The 26,548-nt window shown below is 36.4% G+C and overlaps 1 protein-coding gene across 3 annotated transcripts in view; it reads left to right on the top strand.

The window, feature by feature from the left end:
- Positions 1-25,540, top strand: part of LOC105477155 (copine 3) — a 49,416-nt gene extending 23,876 nt beyond the window's left edge. For all 3 annotated transcript variants that reach the window (XM_011733530.3, XM_011733533.3, XM_011733531.3), the window contains exons 7-17: positions 1,032-1,115; positions 3,761-3,850; positions 8,278-8,376; positions 10,130-10,216; positions 11,231-11,290; positions 11,822-11,955; positions 14,537-14,591; positions 14,674-14,725; positions 18,965-19,098; positions 20,202-20,438; positions 22,405-25,540. In XM_011733530.3, the coding sequence (XP_011731832.1) occupies positions 1,032-1,115; positions 3,761-3,850; positions 8,278-8,376; positions 10,130-10,216; positions 11,231-11,290; positions 11,822-11,955; positions 14,537-14,591; positions 14,674-14,725; positions 18,965-19,098; positions 20,202-20,438; positions 22,405-22,527 (1,155 nt within the window). In that variant the 3' untranslated portion in view covers positions 22,528-25,540. The remainder of the gene's footprint in view (positions 1-1,031; positions 1,116-3,760; positions 3,851-8,277; positions 8,377-10,129; positions 10,217-11,230; positions 11,291-11,821; positions 11,956-14,536; positions 14,592-14,673; positions 14,726-18,964; positions 19,099-20,201; positions 20,439-22,404) is intronic.
- The last annotated feature ends 1,008 nt before the right edge of the window (positions 25,541-26,548 follow it).

The following is a 26,548-nucleotide window of genomic DNA, read 5'->3' as shown; positions in this document are numbered from 1 at the left end:
AAATATAAACACAAAGTCTTTGTGTTTATATTTTTGACTGTACCAAATATCTTATTTGCTTGACATTAAACTTTGTATTCAAGAAAGAAATAATTTTATTTTAGTTCTTAATGTAATACTGAAGTTAATTCAGAACTAAAGAAATCTTCAGCTCAGGGATATATCTGCATATATTCCTGTGAGATTAACAAGTGTCCTTTCATTTTCAAAAATAACAAGTCATATGTGATAAGGAATATGCAAATTTCAAAATGAAAATGAGAAAAAAATCATCCATAGTCTTACCACCTGAGTTAATCCATTTTCCCCGAATTTTATCTCACTGTATGTGTGTACTGAGGATGGTGATAACGGTATTTTTGAGCACTTAGTGTGCTTGAGCATTGTATAGGAGTTCTGTGGAGAATCACAGAGGAAATGGAAGGTGCAGTTTGTGCCCTTGAAGTGTTTCTATTATGCGTTCCACGTATCTACCTCTGGTCATTTGTGCATGCAAAGAAATGTGTGGTATTGGTGAAGGGGTTTCGGATATAGAAGGGTGAGATATGAAGTTAAGGCCTGGATCCATTAATTAATTAGATATGTGATCTTGGGAAAATCATTAACCCCTCTGAATCCATTTTCTCCCTGATAACTTCCCTGTCTCCATAGAGTTGGTATGGCTAATGTTTGTGATGTCATTTATTTAAACCTACTCAGTGATATGTGAATGAAAATGGTTAAAGGTGAAAAAAAGGCAGAAACATATGTTGTGGTATATTTGACCACTGCATTTTAAAACCGTCATGGTTTTGAGAAGTCAGGGTATGATATACAGCATTATGAGCATTTATCACAAGCACTTTGATAATTCTCCCTAGTAGACTTCAGTAAGTTGCTAAGTTAGGGAGAAAGGTGATGAGATGTGTATTTACTACCAGTACTATAGAGTTAGACTTCAGGGGGTTGCCAACATGTGTAAAGTATGGTCACACATGGTTTCATGGGTTCAGAGGAGAACAAATGCTTTTTGTTGTTTGTTTTAATTGTAGGATCTATTTGGAAAGTCAGACCCATACCTGGAATTCCACAAGCAGACATCTGATGGAAACTGGCTGATGGTTCATCGGACAGAGGTGAACCTCTGAATTTGAAAAGCAGAGTGGAGGTGTTCTTTGGAATTATTGTAATCTGAGTTTTAGAAAGCTTATATTTATAAAAATATCAATCTGAGTTCAGACTTACATATAGCCAGAGATACAAGTTCAGACTTACATATAGCCATGTTCACATTTTTTTCTTTCAGTGAGGAGGTGCTACCATACTTTATGATTTTTATGTTGAAAAATTTTAAGCCCTATGAAGAACACTAAATGTATTCCTCTGCACCCCTCACCTAGATTCACCAAATGGACACACACTCCCACACACTTGTGCTCTCTGTCTCTGTTTCTGCCCCTCTCTGTCTCTGTCTCTCTCTCTCTCTCTCTCACATACACACACACACACACACACACTTTTGCACACATATATTTTCCTTTTGGAAAATCATCCTAATGGAGCTACAGCATAATAACTCTTATCTTTAAATGCTGCAGCAGGCCAAGTGTGGTGGCTCATGCTTGTAATCCCAGCACTTTGGGAAGCCAAGGCGGGTGGATCACTTGAGGTCAGGAGCTCGAGACCAGCCTGGCCAACATGGTGAAATCCCGTCTCTACTAAAAATACAAAAATTAGCCAGGTGTGGTAGCACTTGCCTGTGGTCCCAGCTACTCAGGAGGCTGAGGCACAAGAATTGCTTGAACCCAGGAGGCGGAAGTTGCAGTGAGCTGAGATTGCACCACTGCACTCCATCCTGGGCAACTGAGCGAGACTCCACCTCCAAATAAATAAATAAATAAATAAATTCCACAGCAGGGATGTTTAAAGAACAGGGGTATTCTATACAATCAGACTTGAGAAAATTGACATTTGACATAGCTAAATGTGTCATCATTCGGTATACCATTCAACTTCAGATTTCCTCGGTTGTCCCACAGGTTTTATATGTATTTTGTTTTGCTTTGTTTTGTTCAGAATCCAGTCAAGGCTCATATTTTGGATTTGACTATTATATTCCCAATAGAGGACTCTTCACCCTATCTTCCTTGGTGCCACTGAATATCTTGAAAATCAAGACCAGAATGTCCAACATTCTGGATTCTTCTGTTTCCTCACAACTAGATCCAGATCAAACATTTCTGTCAAAAACACTGTGTGTGTTCCTTTTCTTTACATTTTCAGGAGGCTCATGGTACCAGTCTGCCCAGCATTGATGTCAAGCTTGGCTACTTGGTTAAAATGATGACCACCAGATCTCACCATGATAAAGTCTAATTTTTTCCCCCTTTTTAATTAATAAGTGATATGTGGTGTGAAACTATGAGACTGCATGAATTACCTGTTCTCTAGCACTTCAACCAGTGATTTTAGCATCCATTGATGATCCTTGCCTAATGAATTATGGGTAGTAAAATAGTGATTTTTCAAAATCTTTCATCCTTTTTACTTATATTAGCAGACGTTCCTCTTTCATCTCTTCTCTCTCACTTTCTTTCCTTTTATTTTTAGTATCATTATAAATTCATGGATTGTTATAACAGTGTATGCTTTGTGTTAACTCATTACTCTATTTTTGCTGCTCAGATTAATCCAAGTTTGACCAGAGAGAGCTCCTAGTCTCTAAAATGGCTCTTGGTTTTTCTTTTTGACCTCATTTGTCTTTAAGCATTCTCTTAAGTTAGAGTATGTTCTCAGTTCTCCTTGTACTTTTTCTGTCCCAGAGCTGGTATGAGCTTGTCTCTTAATAAGCTCTATTTCTGCAGGACGGTAGTAGTATTTAGACACTGACATCTGAGTGCTAAATGTGCTCATTGCTACTGGATATCATTGCTTTTAGGCCTTTTCAGTGGACAAAGCTAAGAAATTTGTATATTTGTGTTTATCTGTTTATTATGTATGTATATATGGTATTAAAATTTGATATTATAAATGTGGACTTACTTCTCCAATTCAATTCCAACATAGTGAGTTTCTTATTCTGTATTACCTTTTCTTATTTCGTATTTGAATCTTCTGTGCCCTGCAATAAAACCGTGGTTGCTAATAAAATCAATAATCCTCTGCAGTTTTTTTTTGTTTTTTTTTTTTGTTTTTTTTTTTTGAGATGTAGTCTTGCTCTGTCACCCAGGCTGGAATGCAGTGGCACGATCTCCACTCACTGCAACCTCCACCTCCCGGATTCCAGCAATCTCCTGCCTCAGCCTCCTGAGTAGCTAGGATTATAGGCGTGCACCACTACACCCAGCTAATTTTTTATTTTTTTAGTAGAGACAGGGTTTCACCATGTTGGCCAGGCTGGTCTCAAACTCCTGACCTCAGGTGATCTGCCCGTCTCAGCCTTCCAAAGTTTGGGGATTACAGGCATGAGCCACCGCGCCCGGCCATCCTCTGCAGTTTCTAAGTGCTCCTTGTAGTAGGTAGATGTATTTTCCAAATAGTTTTCTACTTTCCTCAGAATGTACCACAACTGTACAATTTATTACATTTTTCATGTAACAGTTGTATAATATTGTTCTAGGTAGATTTTTTGTTGAGATAGATTTTTTGTAGAAATAGTTGAGTTGATGAAAAGGTGAAGGATGAATGGTGAGAGTATAGCAAGAACCTAGGAAGGGCAGGAGCAAAATGTTAATGAACTGGAAATTTTTTCTAACAGCTCTTTGAAACCACATTTTTATAGGTTGTTAAAAACAACTTGAATCCTGTTTGGAGGCCTTTTAAGATCTCTCTGAACTCCTTGTGTTACGGAGATATGGACAAAACTATTAAGGTAATTTGAAATTTTATATATATATATAAAATACATAAATATATACATGTTCACCTATTTTATAAAATTAATACATAAGATAGTATCTAAAGAAAGTAAATGATATAACAGACACCTGTAGAGTTAAATTTTATGTGTGTAGAATAATACTAAAATAGAAATGTCTTCTGTAAGTGGCATAGTTTGAGGAGTAGGCATGTTTGACTAATCTGTTGACCTAATGCTTAGTCAAACAGTGTCATTTCTATTTTATTCTTTATTTTAAAAAATTATATGTCCAGTTTAATATTTTTTCCTTTTAATAAGATTCCTCTGCTCTGCTAATAGGAACCTCGAACTACATTATTTGCCTTTGGTATGTCTGTTGCAGATAGAAGCAGATGTTACCCTAAGAACTCAGAGCTTGCTTCTACCCTTAGTAAAGGAGGGGAGTGTTGATGGCATTTTTCTTCCTTATTTTCAGAATGAGATAAGTAATTAATTGAAAGCCTTTAGAAGGCTTTAGTTTTAGAGTATCAGGGAAGTGAAGTATGAACAGCAAATAGCAGATGTCTCAGTATTTTTTTAAATGTTTTTATTCATAGGCATTTATTTGAAAAAAGAGTAAAAAAATAAATAAAAGAAAACTCATGGAGTGGTGTTGAGAATGAAAAATATTTACATACATATACATAAAAAACACTTTTGTACTAGAATTATTATCTTTACATGATTACAGATAGAAGTCTTTTTTATGTTCAGACATCAGTAGATCAAAGGGATTTTTTGGTTTGTCTTTCTCTTTTTTTGATAATGAATAGGGTAAAAGCAGGCAAGGTAATGAGGAATAAGTATAAGATTTGGAGTCAGACCACAGTTCAAGATTTGACTTAGTCCTGTAACCGGCTAAGGGATCTTGGGCAGGTAACCAAACTTCTTCACATTTACTTATTTATTTATTTTGCTTATTAGTAGGAAACTTCACCTGCATTCTTCACTTTTATAATAGAGTTAAGAATTTCTACATTGCAGAAAAGCAAAAATTAAATGAACAGAAGTGAAAGTTTTGTGAAAATTTTGTAAAGGTGCCATTGTTACTGAAAAACTGCTTCATTTTTGCTGGGTGTGGTGTCTCAGGCCTGTAATCCCAGCACTTTGGGAGGCTGAGGCAGTTGAATTGCCTGAGCTCAGGAGTTTGAGACCAGCCTAGGCAACATGACTAAATACTGTCTCTACAGAAAATACAAAAATTAACTGGGTATGGTGGCGCACACCTGTGGTCCCAGCTACTCGGGAGGCTTAGGTGGGAGGATCCCTTGACCCTGGGAGGCAGAGGTCTCAATAAGCCAAGATTGCTTCACACTGCACTCCAGCCTGGGTGACTGAGTGAGACCCTGTCTCAAAAAAAAAAAAAAAAAAAAAAAAAAAAAACCCAACTGCTTCATTTCTGAGATCCATAAAAAATTGCTTCAAATTTGTAAAGAACTTTAAAAATCAATCTAAATATGATTTGTAAGGTATTTGAAACAGTAGTGAAAATCCAGGTCCAAAATAAATAGTTGAAAACTAGCTATAAAATTATTTTTTATCATTATACCAAATCCAGACTTTTGCTTTTCCTATTAAAAATAGTAAACGTCATTAGATGTCAGACGGCAGGTAAATCTGGGGAAAAATGTCTAAGCCATGACTATTTGATTGTGTGTAGTGATATGTTAACAACAAAACAATGTTTTTTAAACTTTTTTGCTCACAGTGGCATGCTTACAGGGCTATTTTATTATAGTAAGTAAATTGATTTTCTGAGCTTTCTCTGATGAATGTCTTCCATTCTTAAAAGTTTGTTGGTTTGTTTTTATTTGTTTTTAACTATACACAACTTGGTTTGCTACGTCATCACTGACTTTATTTCGTTTAGTTCTGCATTTCTTTGCAATATCAGAAAAGTCATACATTTGTGATTCTCTTACTGTTTGAAAATTGCTTGTAGGGATAGTAAAGAATTATAGAGCAGAGAATAGAGTCAGAATCCTCAGTAGTTTCTTTGCTGTGGTGTGTTATTATTCTAGCATATATTATTTTCATTAAGATCAAGTGAATACGAGAAATAATCATGCATGCTGCCACTTTGCCTAAAATGGGAATGCCTTACTGAATGTAGTGTTGTGTGGTGTGTGCATTCTCTTTCATATATACATATGCCCATGTGTATATATGTATACATTTATTTATTTATTACACATATGTTTATTATGTATACTATATATGCATGTGTATATGCATATTACGTATCCATTAAATGTATATGAATACATGTATATATTATATACTTGTATATACATATGCATGTGTATATATGCATATATTGTTATGCCTACCATTGTTTAAAAAGCCAATAGTACTGGTCTTTGAATTCTTGAAAAGATAAAAATTAAATGACACAAATCGTCTTATCTCAAACAGTATCTGAACATATGACAGCATTATGAATATCATGTCTGCCTTCAAGGGGACAAGAGGCAGCTTTTTCTATATATTTATTATAGTGAGTAATCAAAACTTTTAGTTTAAAAATGTTATTTACATTTCCTGAAATTTTAACGTACGAATAGTCTAAACATATGAACCGTTTTAGCCCTTCATAATCTTTACTTAGATAAAATCTTGGCCTTGTCAAAGCTTAATCTTGTCTTAGATATAAATTGGTGTTCCCTGATTGCAAATCTAAACTGCAAGGTTCTATTTTCCATAACTGAAAATGTCTGTTTAAAAAACACGAACTTATTAAAATATTAAGATAGTTTATTTTCTACCTTATCTAAATATTACTTCCTCTAAAAATTATGGAAATTTTTACATTTCTTTTCTCTTGGCACATTAAAGAGTCATATAAAAGGTTTTTGGTTTAAAAATTGGATACTGAGTAGGGCAAGAGTCAAACTGTCAGACTTGGTCAGTGGCCAAAATACCTGCAAAGCATTTTCTTAAAAAAATAAAATTCCTTTCTGTTACTCAAAATTGAAATTCTCAATCTTGGCTGTTTTGATTGATTGATTTGTAGTCTTCCTGAAGAATAATGAAAATAGAAGTAGGGAATGAAAGACTTCCAGTTATGATAAGCATTCATTTCATAGAACTAAGGGGAAAAATAGTCACTTTGCCAAGTAAACATATAAAATCCTGAGCATTTTAGCTTGGCAGTTAAGTTTGAGAAGGATATTAGCAAGATAAAACTCTCTATTGGCTGATGGTAAATACAAGTTGCTTCTTAGTTAAAAGTTTTTTTTTTAAAGTATAGGTTCTAAGATTTCAAAGTGTCCTTAGCACAGCTTTACTTTACCTGTGTTGGTTACCACACAAGGCATACCATCTTCTAAGACTATTTAATTCCTCTAAGTTTTAGTTCTGCAAAATGGGCATCATAGTAACAAGATTCCAACTCTGTCTACCTCACAAGACTATTTACAGAATGTGCACAGTATATATAATAAATGTTTGCAGAAATGAAATAATCTGTTTTGAAATAAAATACTATAAAAACATTGGTGTTAAATGTTCACAATCATGGTCAGTTTTCAGCTTCCCTTGAACACTTCTGCTTGCTAGTAGTTCATGCCACCTAATTTTTCCCATTGCAAATAATATTCTAGTATGCTGGTGAATATTTGCTCTTTGACTGCTCTGTCAACCTGTCACGAAATTACATGCAACTCAAATACTCTCACCTCTCTTCTGTCTCCTTTCAGAGAGAGAAAGCATTTAATCAGAGCCAGATCTAAGACTAGAACTCACCCTGTCTCACATGGAAATAGAGTAAATATGACCCGGTATAGATACTTCCTCAGTGGACTAAGTACTCTTAGCCTGGAATTGTTCTTTTCATTGTAAGAGTTGTGATCTTCACAATGATGCAAATCTGGCTTCATCATATGTAACTTCTAATATAAGCCTAACCTTACCAAACTGCAGCTAATGAAATATATTTTTCATAATTCTAAATTATCTAGGATTTAATTATATAAATTTTAGCTTTCTAGAATGTTAACTTCCTTTCCTTCTCCAGATAATGGTTTTTAGCCATTGCATAGTAATAAGGCAAAGAAGTGGATGAGAAAGAAGGTATACCTCCTTTTTGCCCTTTATCAGCACTTATAGAAGGCATGATAGAGGAGCTGGAAACTGCTTAATGTGGAATTGAAACAGTATTTGTGTTTTTCATCTGCCTGTGGTTCTAGATCTGTTTAGATCCCCATTCCAAGGATAGCTGGGGTTTGAAAGTGTTTCAATATTGCTTCTCTAGGATATTAATTCCTACTTTCCCAAGTAGGGACTGCATATTCCATATTTTCATTTACTGTAATTAAAAGGGCACTTCATGATAGATTGTATTTATCACAGCCAATACTTTTTAATTGATTTTTATATATTTTTATTATATTTAATTTCAGGTGGAGTGTTATGATTATGACAATGATGGGTCACATGATCTCATTGGAACCTTTCAAACCACCATGACAAAACTGAAAGAAGCCTCCAGAAGCTCACCTGTAAGTTACATCTGTGCATTTTCATATACTTTATAGTTGGACTGTGTATTTATTATTGTATTTCATTTTTTTCCCACAGCATCAAATGGTTTACTATGCTTTTACTCTATATTGTGTAATGCCCCGAAATGTTTAGTAATCACATAATCCACAATTCATACTTGGGGTATGAATTTTATTGAGCAGAACACCACATAACAGTTACTAATGCCAGATGAGGACTCCAACTACATGGAGGACAGCAAAGATGATCATAATGTCAGTCACTAGGAATAGAAGTCCAAACATTTTGCCCATTGTATCATGGTATTGGAGTCAAGGCAAACACAATGCAGGCAAGCACTAGAGGGAACCACACTTTACTCACAGAGAGAAGAGACAGAGCAATATCAGCTTTAAAAGTAGGCATTGATTTCCATGGCCAGCAGTTCCATCCAGCAGCTAATGCAGGGCAGTTGGCCCCAGTGCGCTTGTCTAGAAGAATGACCCTGCCCCTCTCAAATAGACTAGGAAATACTGAAAGCTGGGGGCAGGCCTGAGAGTCATTAAGCACAGGCTTCAGCAGGACCAAAGAGCACTTATTGAGCCTGAAGGTATAAATGAATAAGTGAAGTAATCTAGCCCTTTTTCAATAAGAATTCAGTTTGTGGAATTTCTGTAGCTCTAATACACAATAATTTTTTAATTGTTTTTCCTTTTTTTAATTTCTAATACTCAATAATTAATACTTATGATTGTGACTGAAACTCCAGCAAGATCCTGAACCATCAAAGAATTTGTTTAACATAATTTTGTTTTACATCATTGTATTATACCACATGTATTTTTTAGTGTTTGATTCTTGGAAAACTAGTAATGACTGTCTGAAGTACATATAAGTGGCTTTGTGTTAACCAGAAGAGGTGACTTATCAAGTAATTATTGAATATCTCTTATATTATTATTAGGCAAGCCAGTGAGAATTTGAAGGTATAACTTGGAGGTGATTATAATGTCACTGTGAAGAAAAAAATTAAATGAGACACTTGAGAATAACACAGAGTATGTAACTAAATTTCGTATAGTTGTAGAAATTTAAAGAGATAGAGATCAGAGAAGACTAGAGGAGTAGTGGAAGTTATAGAGCAGAACAACTTGAGCCAAGCCCTCAAGATGGATAGGGAGATAGGATGGGGGAAGGAAGATCATTCTTTTGGGAGAAGGAAATATAAAGCAAGAGGAGGTGTTAGATCAATTTTTAACATGTATTCCCAGTGGAAAGAGAAGATCTTTGCTGCATATTTTATCACAGAGTTGGGCTTCATATATTTGTTTTATGATGTTACTTTTTTTTTTCTTTCCTTTGCAGCGTATTTTCATTCTTTATGTTGGTAACAGCTAGGAGTAATATTTTATTTCCTTTATTATACCATATTATACCATAGAGCCCAACTCTATGGTAAAATATACAGCAAAGAGAAAAGATTATGCCTCGGAACATTTGCAAGAAAATTACCTGCAGAGGTAAAATTTATTTGGGGGAACTATTTTGAAAGGTATACAATTTTAGGAATGCCTTAATTGTTAGAAATTTACCTGATAAATATTCCACATATTTAACATATTATGTAATTGTTTCAGAGTTATATTTTGCAACAGACCTATATCAGTAGGTAGTTTGATTCTAAAGGGAAAAAAGTCATTCACTTAAGCTCACACTGGCATTTCTAATATTGCTAATAAAAAGTAACATTTTTGTCTTCTCTTCCTACAGGTTGAATTTGAATGCATAAATGAGAAAAAAAGGCAAAAGAAAAAAAGCTACAAGAATTCAGGTGTTATCAGTGTCAAACAGTGTGAGGTCAGTTGGCCTTGGCTACTTATTTTTATTTATTTATTTTTGAGCTGGAGTCTTGCTCTATTGCCCAGGCTGCAGTGCAGTGGCACAATCTCGGCTCACTGCAACCTCCGCCTCCCGGGTTCAAGCAATTCTCTGCCTCAGCCTCCTAGGTAGCTGGGATTACAGGCGCCCACCACGACACTGTATTTTTTGTAGAAACGAGGTTTCACCATGTTGGCCAGGCTGATCTTGAACTCCTGACCTCATGATCCACTCGCCTTGGCTTCCCAAAGTGCTGGGATTACAGGTGTGAGCCACTGCGCCCAACCCAAGCCTTGGCTACTTATAATATAATGAGATCATATTTCAAGTTCTCCTGTTAGTATGATTTATATTAAACAAATACTTGAATTTCAGGCAGTTGAAAATCACATGAGCATCTGGTCACCTTTAGCAAAAAGAATCAACTAGGGAAGAGGAAAAAAAATCAAGTAACCTGTTTCTAAGGTTTGACAAGTTATTTGCAAAGGACAAGGATAAGTTTTTCATTATCTTAGGAAATATAAAGAAGCATAGTATTTTCTCAGCTCTTTAGTGGAGATGACCTGACCCAATGCATTTATCCTCTTCTTAATTTCAATAGAAAATGTTATGAGTAGAGGGGAAAAGCCAAGATTTCTTAGGTTGAACAAGTGGAGTGGAGTTTTTGTTTTTTTAAATGTTGACTACTATGCTTATTAAAGCCCTCAACATATTGGATTCATTACTAATATCTTAAAACTTAAAATTAGTATATTTCATCTTTGGCCATTAATATTCTAATCTTAACATTGCTGTAAGTATCTTGAAGTAAAATCTTACAGGTTCATGGCACATAGGGGAAGGGATATCTTAAACCTGAATGCAGGGGTAATTTCCATGTTTATATTATGTCCTGTTCAGTTTACAGACTTTTAAAAATATATGCCAAATAATTTTTTGCTTCTCTTGTATAGTAGGAGAGTTGTAATTTTAACAGTTTTCTCTTACTATTAGATTACAGTGGAATGCACATTCCTTGACTATATAATGGGAGGATGTCAGCTGAATTTTACCGTAAGTAACACACTGAATTTTTCAGCATAGGCTTTTTCCTCCATGTTGCAGTATATTTTCTTCACTGCAAAACTGACTTTGTAATGAAATTTTCACAATCTGTTTAGCATAGTCTTCTTAGAGTCCTCTGGCAGGTTGTCTGGGCTCATCCATCGTGAAGCTCTCTTTGTTGATGAGATCTCTTTCTCCTGAGAGAAAGCAGATGTGTACAAACCTACAAACCAGTGGTTATCCTGAAGTAATTTAAGGACTAGAAAGTATTAGTGAGACAACCTTATAAAAGACAACCCCTAAGCCTAAGTAGTGGATATAGTAATTCATTATTTAAGCCATCTAGAAAAGTAGAGGCATCAGGTTGTTTCACATTTAGGCTTTACTTGTTTCATTGTCTATGGAAATAAGTGGTAGACATTTGTTAGGAAGTCGGCGCCAGGATGCATGATTGTATCCCATCTCTTGAAGTTTTCCCGGACATCAAGCACAGGTGTCCCTGCCTTCTCCTCAGTAAGGGCTGCAATTGTTATTTGGCAGGTGGGAGTGGACTTCACTGGCTCCAATGGTGACCCAAGGTCTCCAGACTCCCTTCATTACATCAGCCCCAATGGCGTTAATGAGTATTTGACTGCTCTCTGGTCTGTGGGACTGGTCATTCAAGATTATGATGCGTGAGTATGACTTTGGAAAAACTAAAATACATGTTTCCACAATTCCCCAGAAAGGGTAGTTTGTTTCGTCGGTTAGTACTCTGATATAGGTGGTAGGATGATGATGCTTTCTCCCTAAAATTCCCCCGTCTTGTCTTCTATTTTTCTCTTTGTGGCAATCTTGCTGTTTACTTTAGATCTCTAATATCTTGCTGTGATTAGTTATAATATATTGCATGTACTTTGCTTTATAGTACATATAGTTTGCTATTTACTTCCTGACTGATGTCAGCAAGGCTCTTGTTTCTTTAGTCTGGTTTCCTTGGGGCTTATTCATTAGGCATAAGTTGTATGAGTGATTGAAGCCCAGAAGACATGTTTTATAAACACAAAAACTATTTCTTAACATATCTATCTCCTTGGCAGTTGTCAAATTATTTTTTTAATGGTGACTTTTAACAAGTGCTGAAGGATAACTAGATCTAATTGCTATGAAATATTCTGAATGGTTATTGATGGTTAGGTTTTGAATAGATTTAAATAGGTCCTCTTGAGGGTTTACTGAACAATATGGAAAACATCTGCATTAGTAGTGTTTTTCCTGGATGTGTTAAGAGTACAAAATAAAGTTTCTCTTGTTTTTGTCTATTATTATTTTATTTTCATATTGATGGGGCTTTTAATTAATCTGTAGCATTTAAAGAGGTGAAATTTGTAGGCACATGCAAAGAAATCTAAAGCAAGGTGGCAGTTCCAATTTCAGGCTAGTAAGTTTTAAGGCAAAAATCATTAAATATATTTAACATATATAGAAAGTTACTTTATTAGAAAGTAGTGAGAGCTTAGAAAGGTGGTCAGATATAACACAGAATTAAAAAATTAATAATTTCTCACTAGCAGATATTAAAAGTATTCTTGCAGTTATCTTAATTACAAGTATGGAATTAGGACATGACCAGTGGAACCAAGCAAACAGTCCAGAAATAGACCCATGTGTATAAGTGAATTTAGGGGAAGGAGTTGTAAAAGCTGTCAAACTGGACAAAAATTAAATTTGGATCCCTGACTCATACTTGCATGTTTTAGGATATTATTCTTTATAAATTAGAGTACAGACCAAACTGCTGAAATGGACACCCAAAAACAAAGTGACTTTGACAAAATAGAGGTTTATTTCACGTTGCATGTCTAGGGGTAAGTATAATACTTAAGAACTGATAGGAGAGTTCTGCTATTCTCAATTCACAGCTTCCCTCTCTGGGTCCATAGCTCTGGTTCTCATCTTCTCCAGCCAGTGGGAAGAGAAGAAAGGGACCAGGGGGTGCATGTGCCTTCCCTTTTAGGAGTATGATTCAGAAGTGGCTGGCAAATCACTTCTTTCTCACATCTCCGTCTCTAGATTCCAGCCATCTGATCACATCCAGCCCAGAGAAGCTAGGAGGTACAGTGTCTAGCTCAGGTGTTCTATTATTAAAGGAGGGAATGGATATTGCCGGGGAGCAGCAATTTCTGCTTCATATCCACTTCAAAACACTTTCCAGATGAATTAGAAGTTTAATATCAAAAGCAAAGTTCTAGAAGTTCTAGAAGAAAATATATGTGAATTGTTTATAATCTTGTAGTGAGGAAAACCTTCAAGCAAGAGAGCAAAAGCAAAAATCATGAAACCTTTTTTGTATTCACATTCATTAATATTAAAAACTATGAAAAGAAAGATGCTTTAAACAAAGTTGAAGACAGACTACAAACTGGGGAAAAATGTATCTTTCTTTCTTTTGAGAGAGAGTCTCGCTCCGTCACCCAGACTAGAGTACAGTGGTGCAGTCACGGTTCACTGCAACCTCCACTTCCTGGGCCCAAGTGATCCTCCCACCTCAGCCTGGGAGAAATATTTCTGACATGGCATAGGCTCCATCTTCAATGCAAAACTAACTGTTAAGAATAAATAAGAAAATAATATTCCTCATAGAAAAAAATATGTTCATTATGGTGTTTTATAATGGCAGAACACTGGCTATCAGACATCTGGGGGAGGATATCCATATTGTGGCATATTGTATGGAGGATATCTATACTCAGTGGCTATTCATGTGATATATATATTCGATCTACTGTCCCTCTCCCTAATGTATGAATGTTTGTATTAAGTGGCATAAATAAAAGCTACCAATATCCTCTGATCATCTGGGGTCAGGTTGTGCTACCAAATGAGTTTGCTTTAAATTAGTAAAAAAAGAATTGTGGTTTTCAGGGCTTTGTGTATTTATTTACCCATTTGATCACTGAAATGATATACAAGATTTAAGTAGAACACAGTAGATTATAAAACATGCATGTAAACTCCATTTCTACAAAATCTATAGAAAGAAACATTTTTCTTCCTCAGTGCACAGAAAAATATTTAGGATGAGAGTTGTCAAATATTAACATTGATTCTCTTTGGCAGTTAATATAGGTAATCTTTGTTTTATCTCCATACTTTTCTAAGATTTTGAAAAATTGTTTTTGAAATGAGCTCATATTGATTTTATTGTGAGCAAAGATAAAGCTTTTTTATTTTGGAAAAACAATATTTTATTAATTTTTTTTTTTTTCTTTTTAGTGATAAGATGTTTCCAGCTTTTGGTTTTGGAGCTCAGATACCTCCTCAGTGGCAGGTAAGAGGAAATCTCATTTTTAAAGCTTTACCTCCTAGAAAAGCAACCCAGCCCTCATCAGTCCTTTGCCCATCTTTGACAGGTATCACATGAATTTCCAATGAACTTCAACTCATCCAATCCCTACTGCAATGGTAAGTTAAAAAACAAACATGAAGACTTCAAATGGAAAGTCTCACTAATCTTTGTTACTTTGTTCTTTGTTCTTTGTTTTTTTTCTTGTGATGAAAACTACTCAAATTACATTTCTAGGTTTCATTTTCTTACATATTTAACTTTCTGTTGTATAAGGTAGAAGAATTGCACCAGGTTGGTGGTTAGGGTGGTAATGGTAATTATGGGGCAAATCAGTATTATGATGATGGAGGTGGTAAGCTAAATCCTCCTACCTTAAGAACTTTAGTGGGACAAAAAAATTCTCAATCTTTGGAGCTGATCAGTAAAAATAATCACATATTAAAAAGTATTTTCACATGTAAATTTATTTAAAAGCAAACCTTCAATAAAATAAGTAATTTAATATACAGATCTTTTGAAGCTTTTTTCAGAGTAGTAGTCACTCTCAACAAAGAGAAAAGTATCCAGCATCTAATACTTGTTGCTCACACAGTATTCTGTAAGTAGCTGGGATGGGCAAAAGGAACAAAGAATTGAGCTTCTATAGCAGCTTTCCTCTGTGTAGAGAGAAGGAGGCACATAGTTGTCTTTCATTTCACGTTTTTCTTTTATCTGTTTAAAAAAATAGAGACAGGGTCTCACTATGTTAGCCAGGCTGGTCTTGAACTCCTGACCTTAAGCTATCTTCCTGCCTTCTGCCTTGGCTTCCCAAAGTACTGGGATTAGAGGCATGAGCCACCATGCCCAGCCATGTTTTACTTTTTTCCTTATACCTCAAGTATCCAAGTGCTGCTTCTTTTTTTTTTTTTTACCACATTGAGCAATCAATCAGAAATACCAGCTCTTCCACTAAATTATATATGAGACTAAAGAGTTTGGAAAAGGGAAAGTAGGTGTGGGAGCAAGAGGCATAATTAAAAATTCTAGACAATAAGCTAATTTTCTGCAAAGGGTCCTTTTGACAATTACAAATGTATAGCTTTCTAACAGAAGAAAGTGTTTTTTTCTTTTCTTCCTAAACAATATTCATAAGGTGGAAGAGTGTGAACAATTTTTGTGGGGGCAGTTTGCAATATGGTTTTGTTCTTTTCCCCAGAACACTTTTTCCATACTAATTCAGTGTTCCTTTGAGGCACTTTCAGTGACTGGTTGTGACCTCTTTTATTCCCTAGCCATTTGAAACTGGGAATGTTATTCTTTTTAAGAAATAGGCGGCCGGGCGCGGTGGCTCAAGCCTGTAATCCCAGCACTTTGGGAGGCCGAGACGGGCGGATCAGGAGGTCAGGAGATCGAGACCATCCTGGCTAACACGGTGAAACCCCGTCTCTACTAAAAAATACAAAAAACTAGCCAGGTGAGGTGGCGGGCGCCTGTAGTCCCAGCTACTCGGGAGGCTGAGGCAGGAGAATGGCGTGAACCTGGGAGGCGGAGCTTGCAGTGAGCTGAGATCCGGCCACTGCACTCCAGCCTGGGCGACAGAGCGAGACTCCGTCTCAAAAAAAAAAAAGAAAAAAAAGAAATATGCTTCATTTTTTTAATGAAAGTGGAATAATTTTTAGAATTTGTTGTAATTAGCTTTCATTTATTGTAAATGAATATGGATGACATATAATATGATAATTCATTTTAGAAGTTCAGTCATTCTGTGAGTAATGTAAGCCCATCCTTGGGCTGTTCACCAAGTGGTTTACACTCTGGAAAAAGATCAGTTTGGTTTTAAACAAAGGAGATACTATACAGCAAAAAGCTCAGAGCCTGATTTTAAGTCAAGGAAGTTTAATCCCCTTTTCCTAACTAATCATTGAACCTAATTGCCTTAGAAATAATATGCCTTAGAAATAACTTGTTACTGGCCGGGCGCGGTGGCTCAAGCCTGTAATTCCAGCACTTTGGGAGGCCGAGACGGGCGGATCACGAGGTCAGGAGACCGAGACCATCCTGGCTAACCCAGTGAAACCCCGTCTCTACTAAAAAAAATACAAAAAACTAGCCGGGCGAGATGGTGGGCGCCTGTAGTCCCAGCTACTCGGGAGGCTGAGGCAGGAGAATGGCGTAAACCCGGAAGGCGGAGCTTGCAGTGAGCTGAGATCCGGCCACTGCACTCCAGCCCGGGCGACAGAGCGAGACTCCGTCTCAAAAAAAAAAAAAAAAAAAAAAAAAAAGAAATAACTTGTTACTTTAATGCATAGAAAGGGTTTTTGGCATAATTCAGTTTTAATTAAGGAATTGAAGGCTCTTGATATTTGTGAAGAAATTACATTTTTGTTTTTGTTTTTGTTTTTTTGAGGTGAAGTCTCGCTCTTGTCCCCCAGGCTGGAGTGTGATAGTATGATCTAGGCTCACTGCAACCTCTGCCCCCTGGGTTCAAGCGATTCTCCTGCTGTGGCCCCCCCGAGTAGCTGGGATTAGGGGCGCCTGCCACCATGCTCGGCTAATTTTTGTATTTTTAGTAGAGACAGGGTTTCACCATGTTGGCCATGCTGGTCTAGAACTACTGACCTCATGTGATCTACCTGCCTCGGCCTCCCAAACTGCTGGGATTATAGGCACGAGCCACCATGCCCAGCCCTAAATGAATTATTTATGCCTTTGTTACTACTGGATTGACTACTAGTTACATGGACCTTATGCATGTAAAATCACCTCTGCATATGAATTAGTTACATTCTCAAAGGTTGTTCATAAGACTACCTGTTCCTAAATTCAAATAAAATAAGAGGAGTTTATTGGAACTCTTACATTTTAAGAGGTGAGAGTTGGTTTCATGAAGCTTTCAAGCCAAGTATGGTCATGCACTAAAAGTGACATTTTAGTCAATGACAGACCACATGTGCAACAGTAGGCCCATAAGATTTTAATATTATATTTTTATTGTAAAGACATAGAAAAGGTACAGTTGCTATAATTCCCTACATTATTCAGTATAGCAATATGCAGTACAGGTTTTTAACCTAGGAGCAATAGGCTATACCATATAGCCTAGGTATGTAGTAGGCTATACCATCTAGGTTTGTGTAAGTATAATCTTATGATGTTCACACGATGATGAAATCACCTAACGATGCATTTTTCAGAATTTATCCCCATTGGTAAGTGACACATGACTGTATATGCTTCTCTTTTTTGTTGATCTGTGTTCTATTGGACATTTTTAAAGCAAGAGACCTGTTTTGATTTACATTAAGTTTTTTTTGTGGCAAGTATCTGTGATGATCTCAGCATATATTGTTGGAAATTCTTTAGAATTTCTGTTATCCTATCTGCATCCTAAATGCTCTGATATTAAGGGCAGATTCAACAGGTGCATGTGTGGGATACAAGTTCATCAGCAGTGCTTTGACCAGCAATGTCAGTCAACTTTCACTGGGCTGTGCTATTGTGATAAACAATCTCTAAATCTCAGTGGCTTTAATGACAACAGTTTATTTCTTGCTCATTTTACATGCAGCTAGGCTGTAGTTCTCTCCATGTTTCTTATATTGGGACTCTGGCTGAAGAACAGCCTTATCTGGGATGTGCTGCTCCTATGGCAAGGAAAGGAGCAAGAGAGCTGGAAAAAACAGGCAGTAGTTCTTAAGACATCTGCTTAGGCATGGGTGTCACATGCATTGGTCAAAGTTAATCAAATGGTCCTGTCCAACTTTCTGTTATAAAATGTGCCAGCAGGTTTAGGGGCAGTACCCCTAAACAAACACATCAGTGCTTCTGCAGCAAAATGGATGAATAACTTGGAAGTGCATATTTGGAGCTAATGCAATCTGTGATACAATGATTAACCTTTAACTTACTGAATAAACACTTGTATCAGTTAATTGACTAGAATTAATATTAGTTTTATTGCCATCTGGTATTTTTGTAGAACCTCTGGCCACACATGCAAATGATTTTTCATTTTATTAATAACTCTTTCTTACCTTTTATCATCCGTTGTATGATGTGGAACCTTTTTCATGGTTTTCTATCAGAGTCACATTCCCAACATGTATTAAAATTAAGCACAAATGTAACAGTCCTACTGTAGACTAATGAGTAACTTGACTGAGATGAAAGTAAATCCCTTCTACTGGGGGAGGACAGAGCTTATAGGTTTTTGCAATGGAGCATACCTATGGAGTTATGTAATACATAGCTTAGAGGAACTCCTGCATATAGAACTTTTGACTATTTAAAGTACTATATGTTGATATATATAATCAAATTAGCCAGAATAAACACATTGTGCTTGAGAATTTTTAATACTGTTTTTTTTGTTCTAGGAATCCAAGGCATTGTAGAGGCATATCGGTCTTGTCTTCCTCAGATAAAACTCTATGGACCAACTAATTTTTCTCCAATCATCAATCATGTGGCCAGGTTTGCTGCTGCAGCCACACAACAGCAGACAGCTTCTGTAAGTGCTCTATGGCCAGGGAAAGGGAAGAATGTGGATTGGTAGCAGCTCCTGGTGCCATTTTTCTATTTTTTTGGTTTGTCATAATACAAAGTCAGGGCAAGATACAATAGCACAGTCACTCTTGATTTGCGAGTAACTTTTGTTGTGGTTATACTAGTGATTGTTAAAAATAAGGCAACAGCAAAATAACACTTGGCATTCATGAGTCTTTTATCCTTTGAACTAACTTCCATAGATAGGTTCTACCAAAAAAATTGCATATCATCTACCTTTTTGAAGTAGACATAACAAATTAAGGCTTAAGGAAACTTACCACATCAGATGCTGTTACAAGATTTCTTATTGTACTAAAGATATCTGAATGAGCTAACCATTACCTATTGGACCGTGGATACCAAATCTCTCTGAGCTTCAGCATATTCAGAAGTAAGTTAGGGGAAACTACCTCATACTGTTGTTGAAAAGGTTAGATAAGATAATTCATATAAAGTGCACAATGCCTGGGTCAGAGTAAACACTCAACACATGTTAGCTAATATTGTAAATCTTATTCCTATTCTAGACTTAAATGGCCCAAAGGATGGAGTCACTACTTGATGTAACATTTTACTGCTCTCTGAAAAGGTTTATCTTGGGCGACACAATCTGGGGGATGATTTCATCACTTAAACCATATCTTTTTTTTTTTTTTTTTTTTGTATTTTAGTTTGTAAAATTTTTGTATTCTAATTCTAATATTTTTATATTTATTTGCTCTTCTGAGAATGAAGTTTTCCACTTGCCTCCTTGACATATTTAATACTTGAGTTAAACTGTTATTCCTAGCCTGACTGAAAGGTTAATCTTTGACATTTAGATGTCTTGCTTCCATATATTTTGCCAACCCTATTTTGTGGTCTGCTGCACTTTTAATGAACCTGCAGTTTTTGTTAAGAGTCAATTTCCTTGTCATCAGAGGAGCTTAGAATATTTTACGTATTGGTAGCCAGGGTAAAGACTGGCAGGAAAATGAACGAGAAAGATGGGTTGACTCATCAAGGCAGAGATGCCATTAGCCATTGCTTGACTTGCTCAGTGGACATGTTTTCTTTTTCTGGCAGCAATATTTTGTGCTTTTGATTATTACTGATGGTGTGATCACAGACCTTGATGAAACCAGACAAGCCATAGTTAATGCCTCCAGGCTGCCTATGTCCATCATCATTGTTGGAGTTGGAGGTGCTGACTTTAGCGCCATGGAGTTTCTGGATGGTGATGGTGGAAGTCTCCGCTCCCCATCAGGCGAAGTGGCCATCAGAGATATTGTCCAGTTTGTGCCTTTCAGACAGTTCCAGAATGTGAGTACCACTCCTCCCTACTCAAACACTAAAGTGAGTGAACACAGACCTTTGCCCATCTACAACCAGGCAGTTGAGTAGGTGTGTAGGGTTAGAGGATGTATGAACACTGTCCTTTGTCCATTGGAGAGCTCTGATTTGGTTTGGCAGTGTTGCTTCAGGATGTACATTATGTGCATCTTACAGGCTATATGATAAATCGTTTTAAAATAGTATTGCAACTGTCTCAAGTATTTTATCTTTACCTTTGTAACAGCTGGAAAAAACTCTTATGTAAGTGTACGCCAAATCCCCCTCAAGCTGGAAGTTTAGTTTGATGAATATCTCTTAGAAGACTATTTTACCCAGTTTACTCCAGCGGTAACATACTGCAAAGCTATAATACAGAATCACAACCAGGATACTTAGAGTGGTATAATCAAGATGCATCACAAGGATCCCTCTTGTTGCCCTTTTATAGCCACATCCCCTCCTTTCTCCTTCTAGCCCTTCCTTAACCCTTAGAAACCACTTACTAATATGCTCTTCATTTCTATAATTTTGTCATTTCAAGAATGTCATATAAATGGAATCATAAAATATGCAACCTTTTGGGATTGGCTTTTCTTCTACTCAGCATCACTCTCTCGAGAATCACCACGTTTTTGCAAGTACTCCTTTTTATTGCCGAGTCATATTCCATGGTATGGATGCTCCACCATTTGTGTAACTGTTTCACCACAGAAGGACATCTGGCTGTTGCCTGTTTTTCTCTCACACACAAGGCTACTATAAACATTTATACATGGGTTTTTGTTGTTGTTTGTTTGTTTTGTTTTTGTTTTGGGACAGAGTCTGACTCTGTCACCCAGGCTGGAGTACAGTGGAGTACTGTCACCCAGGCTGGAGTACAGTACTGCAACTTCCACCTCCTGGATTCAAGTGATTCTCGTGCCTCAGCCTCCCGAGTAGCTGGGATTACAAGTGTGCACCACTATACCTGGCTATTTTTCCCTATTTTTTAGTAGAGACAGAGTTTCACCATGTTGGCCAGACTGGTCTCAAACTCTTGACCTCAAGTGATCCACCTGCCTCGGCCTCCCTAAGTGCTGGGATTACAGGTGTGTGCCACCACACCCAGCCTATGCATGGGTTTTTATGCAAACGTAAGTTTTTATTCCTCTGGGATAAATACCTAGGACTACAGTTGCTGGGTTATACAGTAGTTGCATGTGTAATTCTTAAAGCAGTTGTTAAACTCTTCCAAAGTGGCTGTATCATTTAACATTCCCACCAGCAATGGGAAGGGAGGAAGTGGAGTGTTGTGATTACAAAGTAGTAATGTTAGGTAGGGATCTTTTTGGTGTTGGGGAAGTTCTGTATCTTGATTGTAGTGATGGTTACACAGATCTACCCAGATGACAAAATTGCATAGAATTATACAGAAACACACACACACACACACACACACAAACACACACAAATGAGTACATGTAAAATTATAAATCAGAGTAAGTTCTATGAACCGTACCAATGTCAGCTGCCTGGTTTTGATACTATGCTGTAGTTATGTAAGATGTTACCTTTGGAGAAATCTGGGTGAAGGGTACATGGTACCTTTTCTTATTGTTTTTGCAACTTCCTATGAATCTGTAATTGTAAAAAAGAAGTAAAAAAAAAGAAAAAAAACCAAGTGAATGAAAGACCTACATTTAAAAGTTATAAAACAACAAAATCATCAAATGTTAGAATGTTGGCACCAAAAAAGGACTTGACAAATGTTAGCAGGGACAGTAATAGCAATCATAAGTAACTTTGGCTAGTTAGGTCATTCTATATTTCATGGACTGTTTCTAAGAAAAGGTACAGGCCTATGAATTAGAATTGCTTCATTTTAGTGGCTGCTGAAGTATCCCTAGTCTCTTTTATGAAAAAGCCAGGAAAATTCAGTTGCTAACAAAGTCACGTTGATTTTGTTTTTCACAAGGCTCCAAAAGAAGCACTTGCTCAGTGTGTCTTGGCAGAGATTCCCCAGCAGGTGGTGGGCTACTTCAATACATACAAACTCCTTCCTCCCAAGAACCCAGCCACGAAACAACAGAAGCAGTGACCACTTCAACAGAATTCTTTTGTGTTATGTGGAGCAATGCCGTCTCTCACCCTAAATCATGTATCTGTCATTCTATGTACTTTTTGCCTCCAGCATTTATGATGTAAATCTCTTTCTCTATGGATTATATCTGTTTAAAGCATTCTTTCTAGGCTCTTTTAGGGGGACAGTGCCAAGTCCATCTCTGCCCAATCAATTCAGTGATTGATAGTGATTTACATTAATTGCAGTAAAGCTCTTTGAATTAGAAATTAGTGTGAGGAAAGCTTATTTTGTTGTTTTTGTTTACTTTCATATGATGAAAATGCTGTTTTTAAATGTTTCTCAATAGGAAGAATGGAAAACTTGGGATGATGTGGTTTGCAGGTTGCTGTGCCTGATTCACAGTGTATGTTTTATAAGCCAATGTCCATACCTGGTTATGAGAGCTCCTTAAATTATATGATATCAAATTTGTTCCTCACTCTGTATACAGTGCTTTTCTGCAAGGTAAAAATTACCTTCCTGTGCATCTGATTTTTGCTACAGTTTAGACACTATGGTTTACAAAACAGCATGCACTCAACTTGGGACTTTATGAAAAGTACTGAATGAGCAGGAAAAGCCACATACTCAGTTTTTTAAATGTACAATCAACAAGTAAAAATAACCTCATGTAAGTAAACTATTTTTATTTGCCTTTCTAGATATTTTATTTTATTGTGGAAAACTGTAAACATGTTCAGATTTGGCTTTTTTTTTTTTTTTTCATTAACTGAGCATGACTTTCAGGATATTGTAGATGCACAGATGGTAGGTTGTCCTGAATTCTACATTATTAGATTACTTTAATTGAGATTTGTTAAAACAGTTAGGACTGTTTTGTCCAGGAAAGATAAGAGGACCAAACATATAAGGTGAAATTCAGAATTCCATTTCCTTCTAACTAATGAAAAACTACTTACTAAAAAAAATATTTTATACTTTCCTTGCTAAGGTCCCACACGTTGATTTGTATAGATCCACTGAGTCATTTTTTCCTTTTTTTAAGTGCCATTTTCGTCTGATTTTTAAACTTATGATACCAGTTATCTGTTAATTAAAATTGCGTTTTACAATTTAATAATGTGCTATTTCCTATGTCTAGAACAGACTTTATTAGGTATAAAACCTACTGCAACTTAGAAAAAGGAAAGAAGAAAGAAAACTTTTCCAACTGCTGCTTTAAGATGGGGTGGATTTTAGTGCTTTTTTTTTTTTTTTTGAAGAGTTGAATTTCTTTTCCTGATTTTACCTTTTACAGCGTATTACTTAGTGAACATTACATTTTTGGAATAGATTCAGTAATATTTTATTGAGGGCCTATGTGCTAAAAACTATGCATATCTATACATTGGCCAATTATCTTTAATAATTTACCTTTTGAAATTGCATGTTTATCATATATCCTTAAGTGGACACATACAGTGCCACGTTGATGTGCCTCTCAGTTTTACTGAAAAGCTGCCCCCACAGCCCATGTCTCTTGTTCTCTGCAATGCCTCAAGGGAGTGAGCTCTCAACCACAGACAGCTGTGGCTTCTCAGAAGCAGCTCATTGCCAAGGCCAGGCTGAGAGGGGACCTGCTTGCTGTGATGGTTGCCTAGCCCAGGTGAGCATTTACCTACCACCTTCCCACTTGGCTAGCTGTCCTTTGGATATGTGCTGTTAACTGGGGAAGGCGCCTAACTAGTAGCCTGCTACTCCATAGTATGGCTCAATAGATGACACATCATTTTGACATTATCAATAGGAGAAAAGAAAACTAACCCTTCTTCTGATTGTTTGGAGCCATAGTTGTCTCAGATGTTCTAATTCTCTTTGTATGCTTGGAAACAGCATTGATATGTTGCTGTGGTTTTCAGAATTTTCTCTTTTAATCACAAGAAACCTTTTAAAAAAATGACTTACACATATTCTCAATGTACAGTAAAACACAGAAGTGAGCTTATCTGTTTGATGCTGAGGCAGGGTCCCAGTCACTGGCCGTATTCTCCTTCTCCTTAACCAACTCCTCAGCAGCCCCTAAGTCACCTGCACAAGGTACTTGGGAACTGCTGGTCATGAGCATTCCTGGTTTTCTTCATCCAAATAACAGTTAATCACTGTCCATTGGATTTGGTCTTCATTATTTTATATTCTGATTTTATCAAAATTATTCTATTTTAAAATTGTTTTAAAATTTAAAAACATTTAATTCATGTCATGTTCATCAGTAGATGCTATTATTCATAAGAACTGTGATTCCAGCAAACTAGGGTAATTGGTGCCTTTTTACAATTTCAAATAAAAGCGTTTACAATTTCTAAATTATCAGTTTTCACAGTTTCAGCACTCAACCTCATCACATGCTGATTTAATATTGTTTTATATTAAAATAGTCCTTTTTTCTGTTGTGCCACCATTCATTCAAGTGCTATTTGTTCTTAAAATGCATTTAAAGAAAAATTACACATATTGACTTTCACACCTCATATAATCAGATCTATTACTAATATATATCAGAGTGACAGTGTCCAGGATAGATGTAATATTTCTTACAGATGCTGGCACAGAGGAAATAGTATACCAGCTAATTTAGTCACCTAACCTTGTGGTTAGAATTGACATTTTAAGACCAGAAAAATTTGAAGTCTGATCAGGGATTTACAACTGTTCATTATAGTGGTGCCTTAGGCAATCTTTCCAAAGTAAATTCAGGGCCCCATTGCTACTTATGCTGTATTTTGACATGCCTCTTTTTTTTTTTCCAATTTTATAAACTTCCTGGAAAGCCGTCTTCACTAAGTATCCCCTAGTCTCTATATGTGTGGTTGGTAGTCATGGAAATGACACATAAAGTATGCCAGAAGTTTGGTGGAACGTGTTAGAAACTGTTTTGTGCTTTTATGGATGTCATACTTGACAATACATGTATAAGTTACTAATATATGAATTGATGCTAAATATATCTTACATTCGAATTCCTTGTGGATAAAGTTATTTCTTGATGTGACACAGTAGTGTCTTGTTTTCATTTTTATTCTTTACATGTGACCAAAACAATAGAAAAGTTAAAAATAAAATATAGTGTTTTAGGTGGCTTCGACTTCATATTTTACTGAATTAAACAATTTGGGGAATATTATTTTATGGGATTTATTTGTTTAAAAGATATTGAGTGGGTCCAAGATACTCTTCTGGGTACAGTAAAGGAAAGATTCTTAGCTTATAGCTAGAATGGCCTGAGATATGTAGCACTCACATTTTATCAATCATGTTAGGAAGGATAGTATAAGCACCTAACTAAAACGAATTTTTTAATTGCATTTGTCATAGGCATTGGGCAGGACTTTGCCAGTGTACAGCCACAGTAGCTGACTTGTAGAAATAATGGTCTAGTGGGGGAGAGAAAACAATGTGCAAGTAATTATAGAGATGTGAGATCTGTGTGTGAAACAACATACAGTAGAGAGAGACCTAACCCATCTGAGAGGCAAGGAGCGCTTCCCTGAGGATGTGCCATGTAAGCTAAGACCTGAAAGTTAGCCGGGTGAAGAAGGTTAAAAGCACTTATGAAGCTGTCAGGCCAATAGCAAGTATAGAGTTGAATGTTTTAGAAGTGGACAGAAGTTTGAGTTTGTTGGAATATAAAGTATACGAGGGAAAGTGGTAAAAAAAAGAGCTAAGAGATGAGGTGGAGTAGTTGGTGGTGTTTACATCCTGAGGGCCTTTTGGGGCAGGTAAGGGAGTTCAGACTGAGGCTTAGGGTAATGGGATGCCACTAAATGGATTTAAGCAAATGAATGATGTGATTATATTTGTGCATTTGAAAAGCCAGAGAACCATATTTTTAGGGCAGACAGATGAGTTCAGAAGCCCACCGAGTTCCATATGGAACCCTGTGACCAAATGTGGGTCTAGTCTCAGTGGCTTTGCCTTGGTGAAGGCCAGATGGCAGAGCTGATAGTGGTCACCTTCTGGCAGAGACTCAGCTGTTTGGTCACATACTTTCTAAGTGTCT

Source organism: Macaca nemestrina, chromosome 8 (assembly GCF_043159975.1).
Source record: "Macaca nemestrina isolate mMacNem1 chromosome 8, mMacNem.hap1, whole genome shotgun sequence".
In the NCBI taxonomy this organism is placed as follows: domain Eukaryota; kingdom Metazoa; phylum Chordata; class Mammalia; order Primates; family Cercopithecidae; genus Macaca; species Macaca nemestrina.
This window is presented reverse-complemented; position numbering and strand designations above follow the sequence as displayed.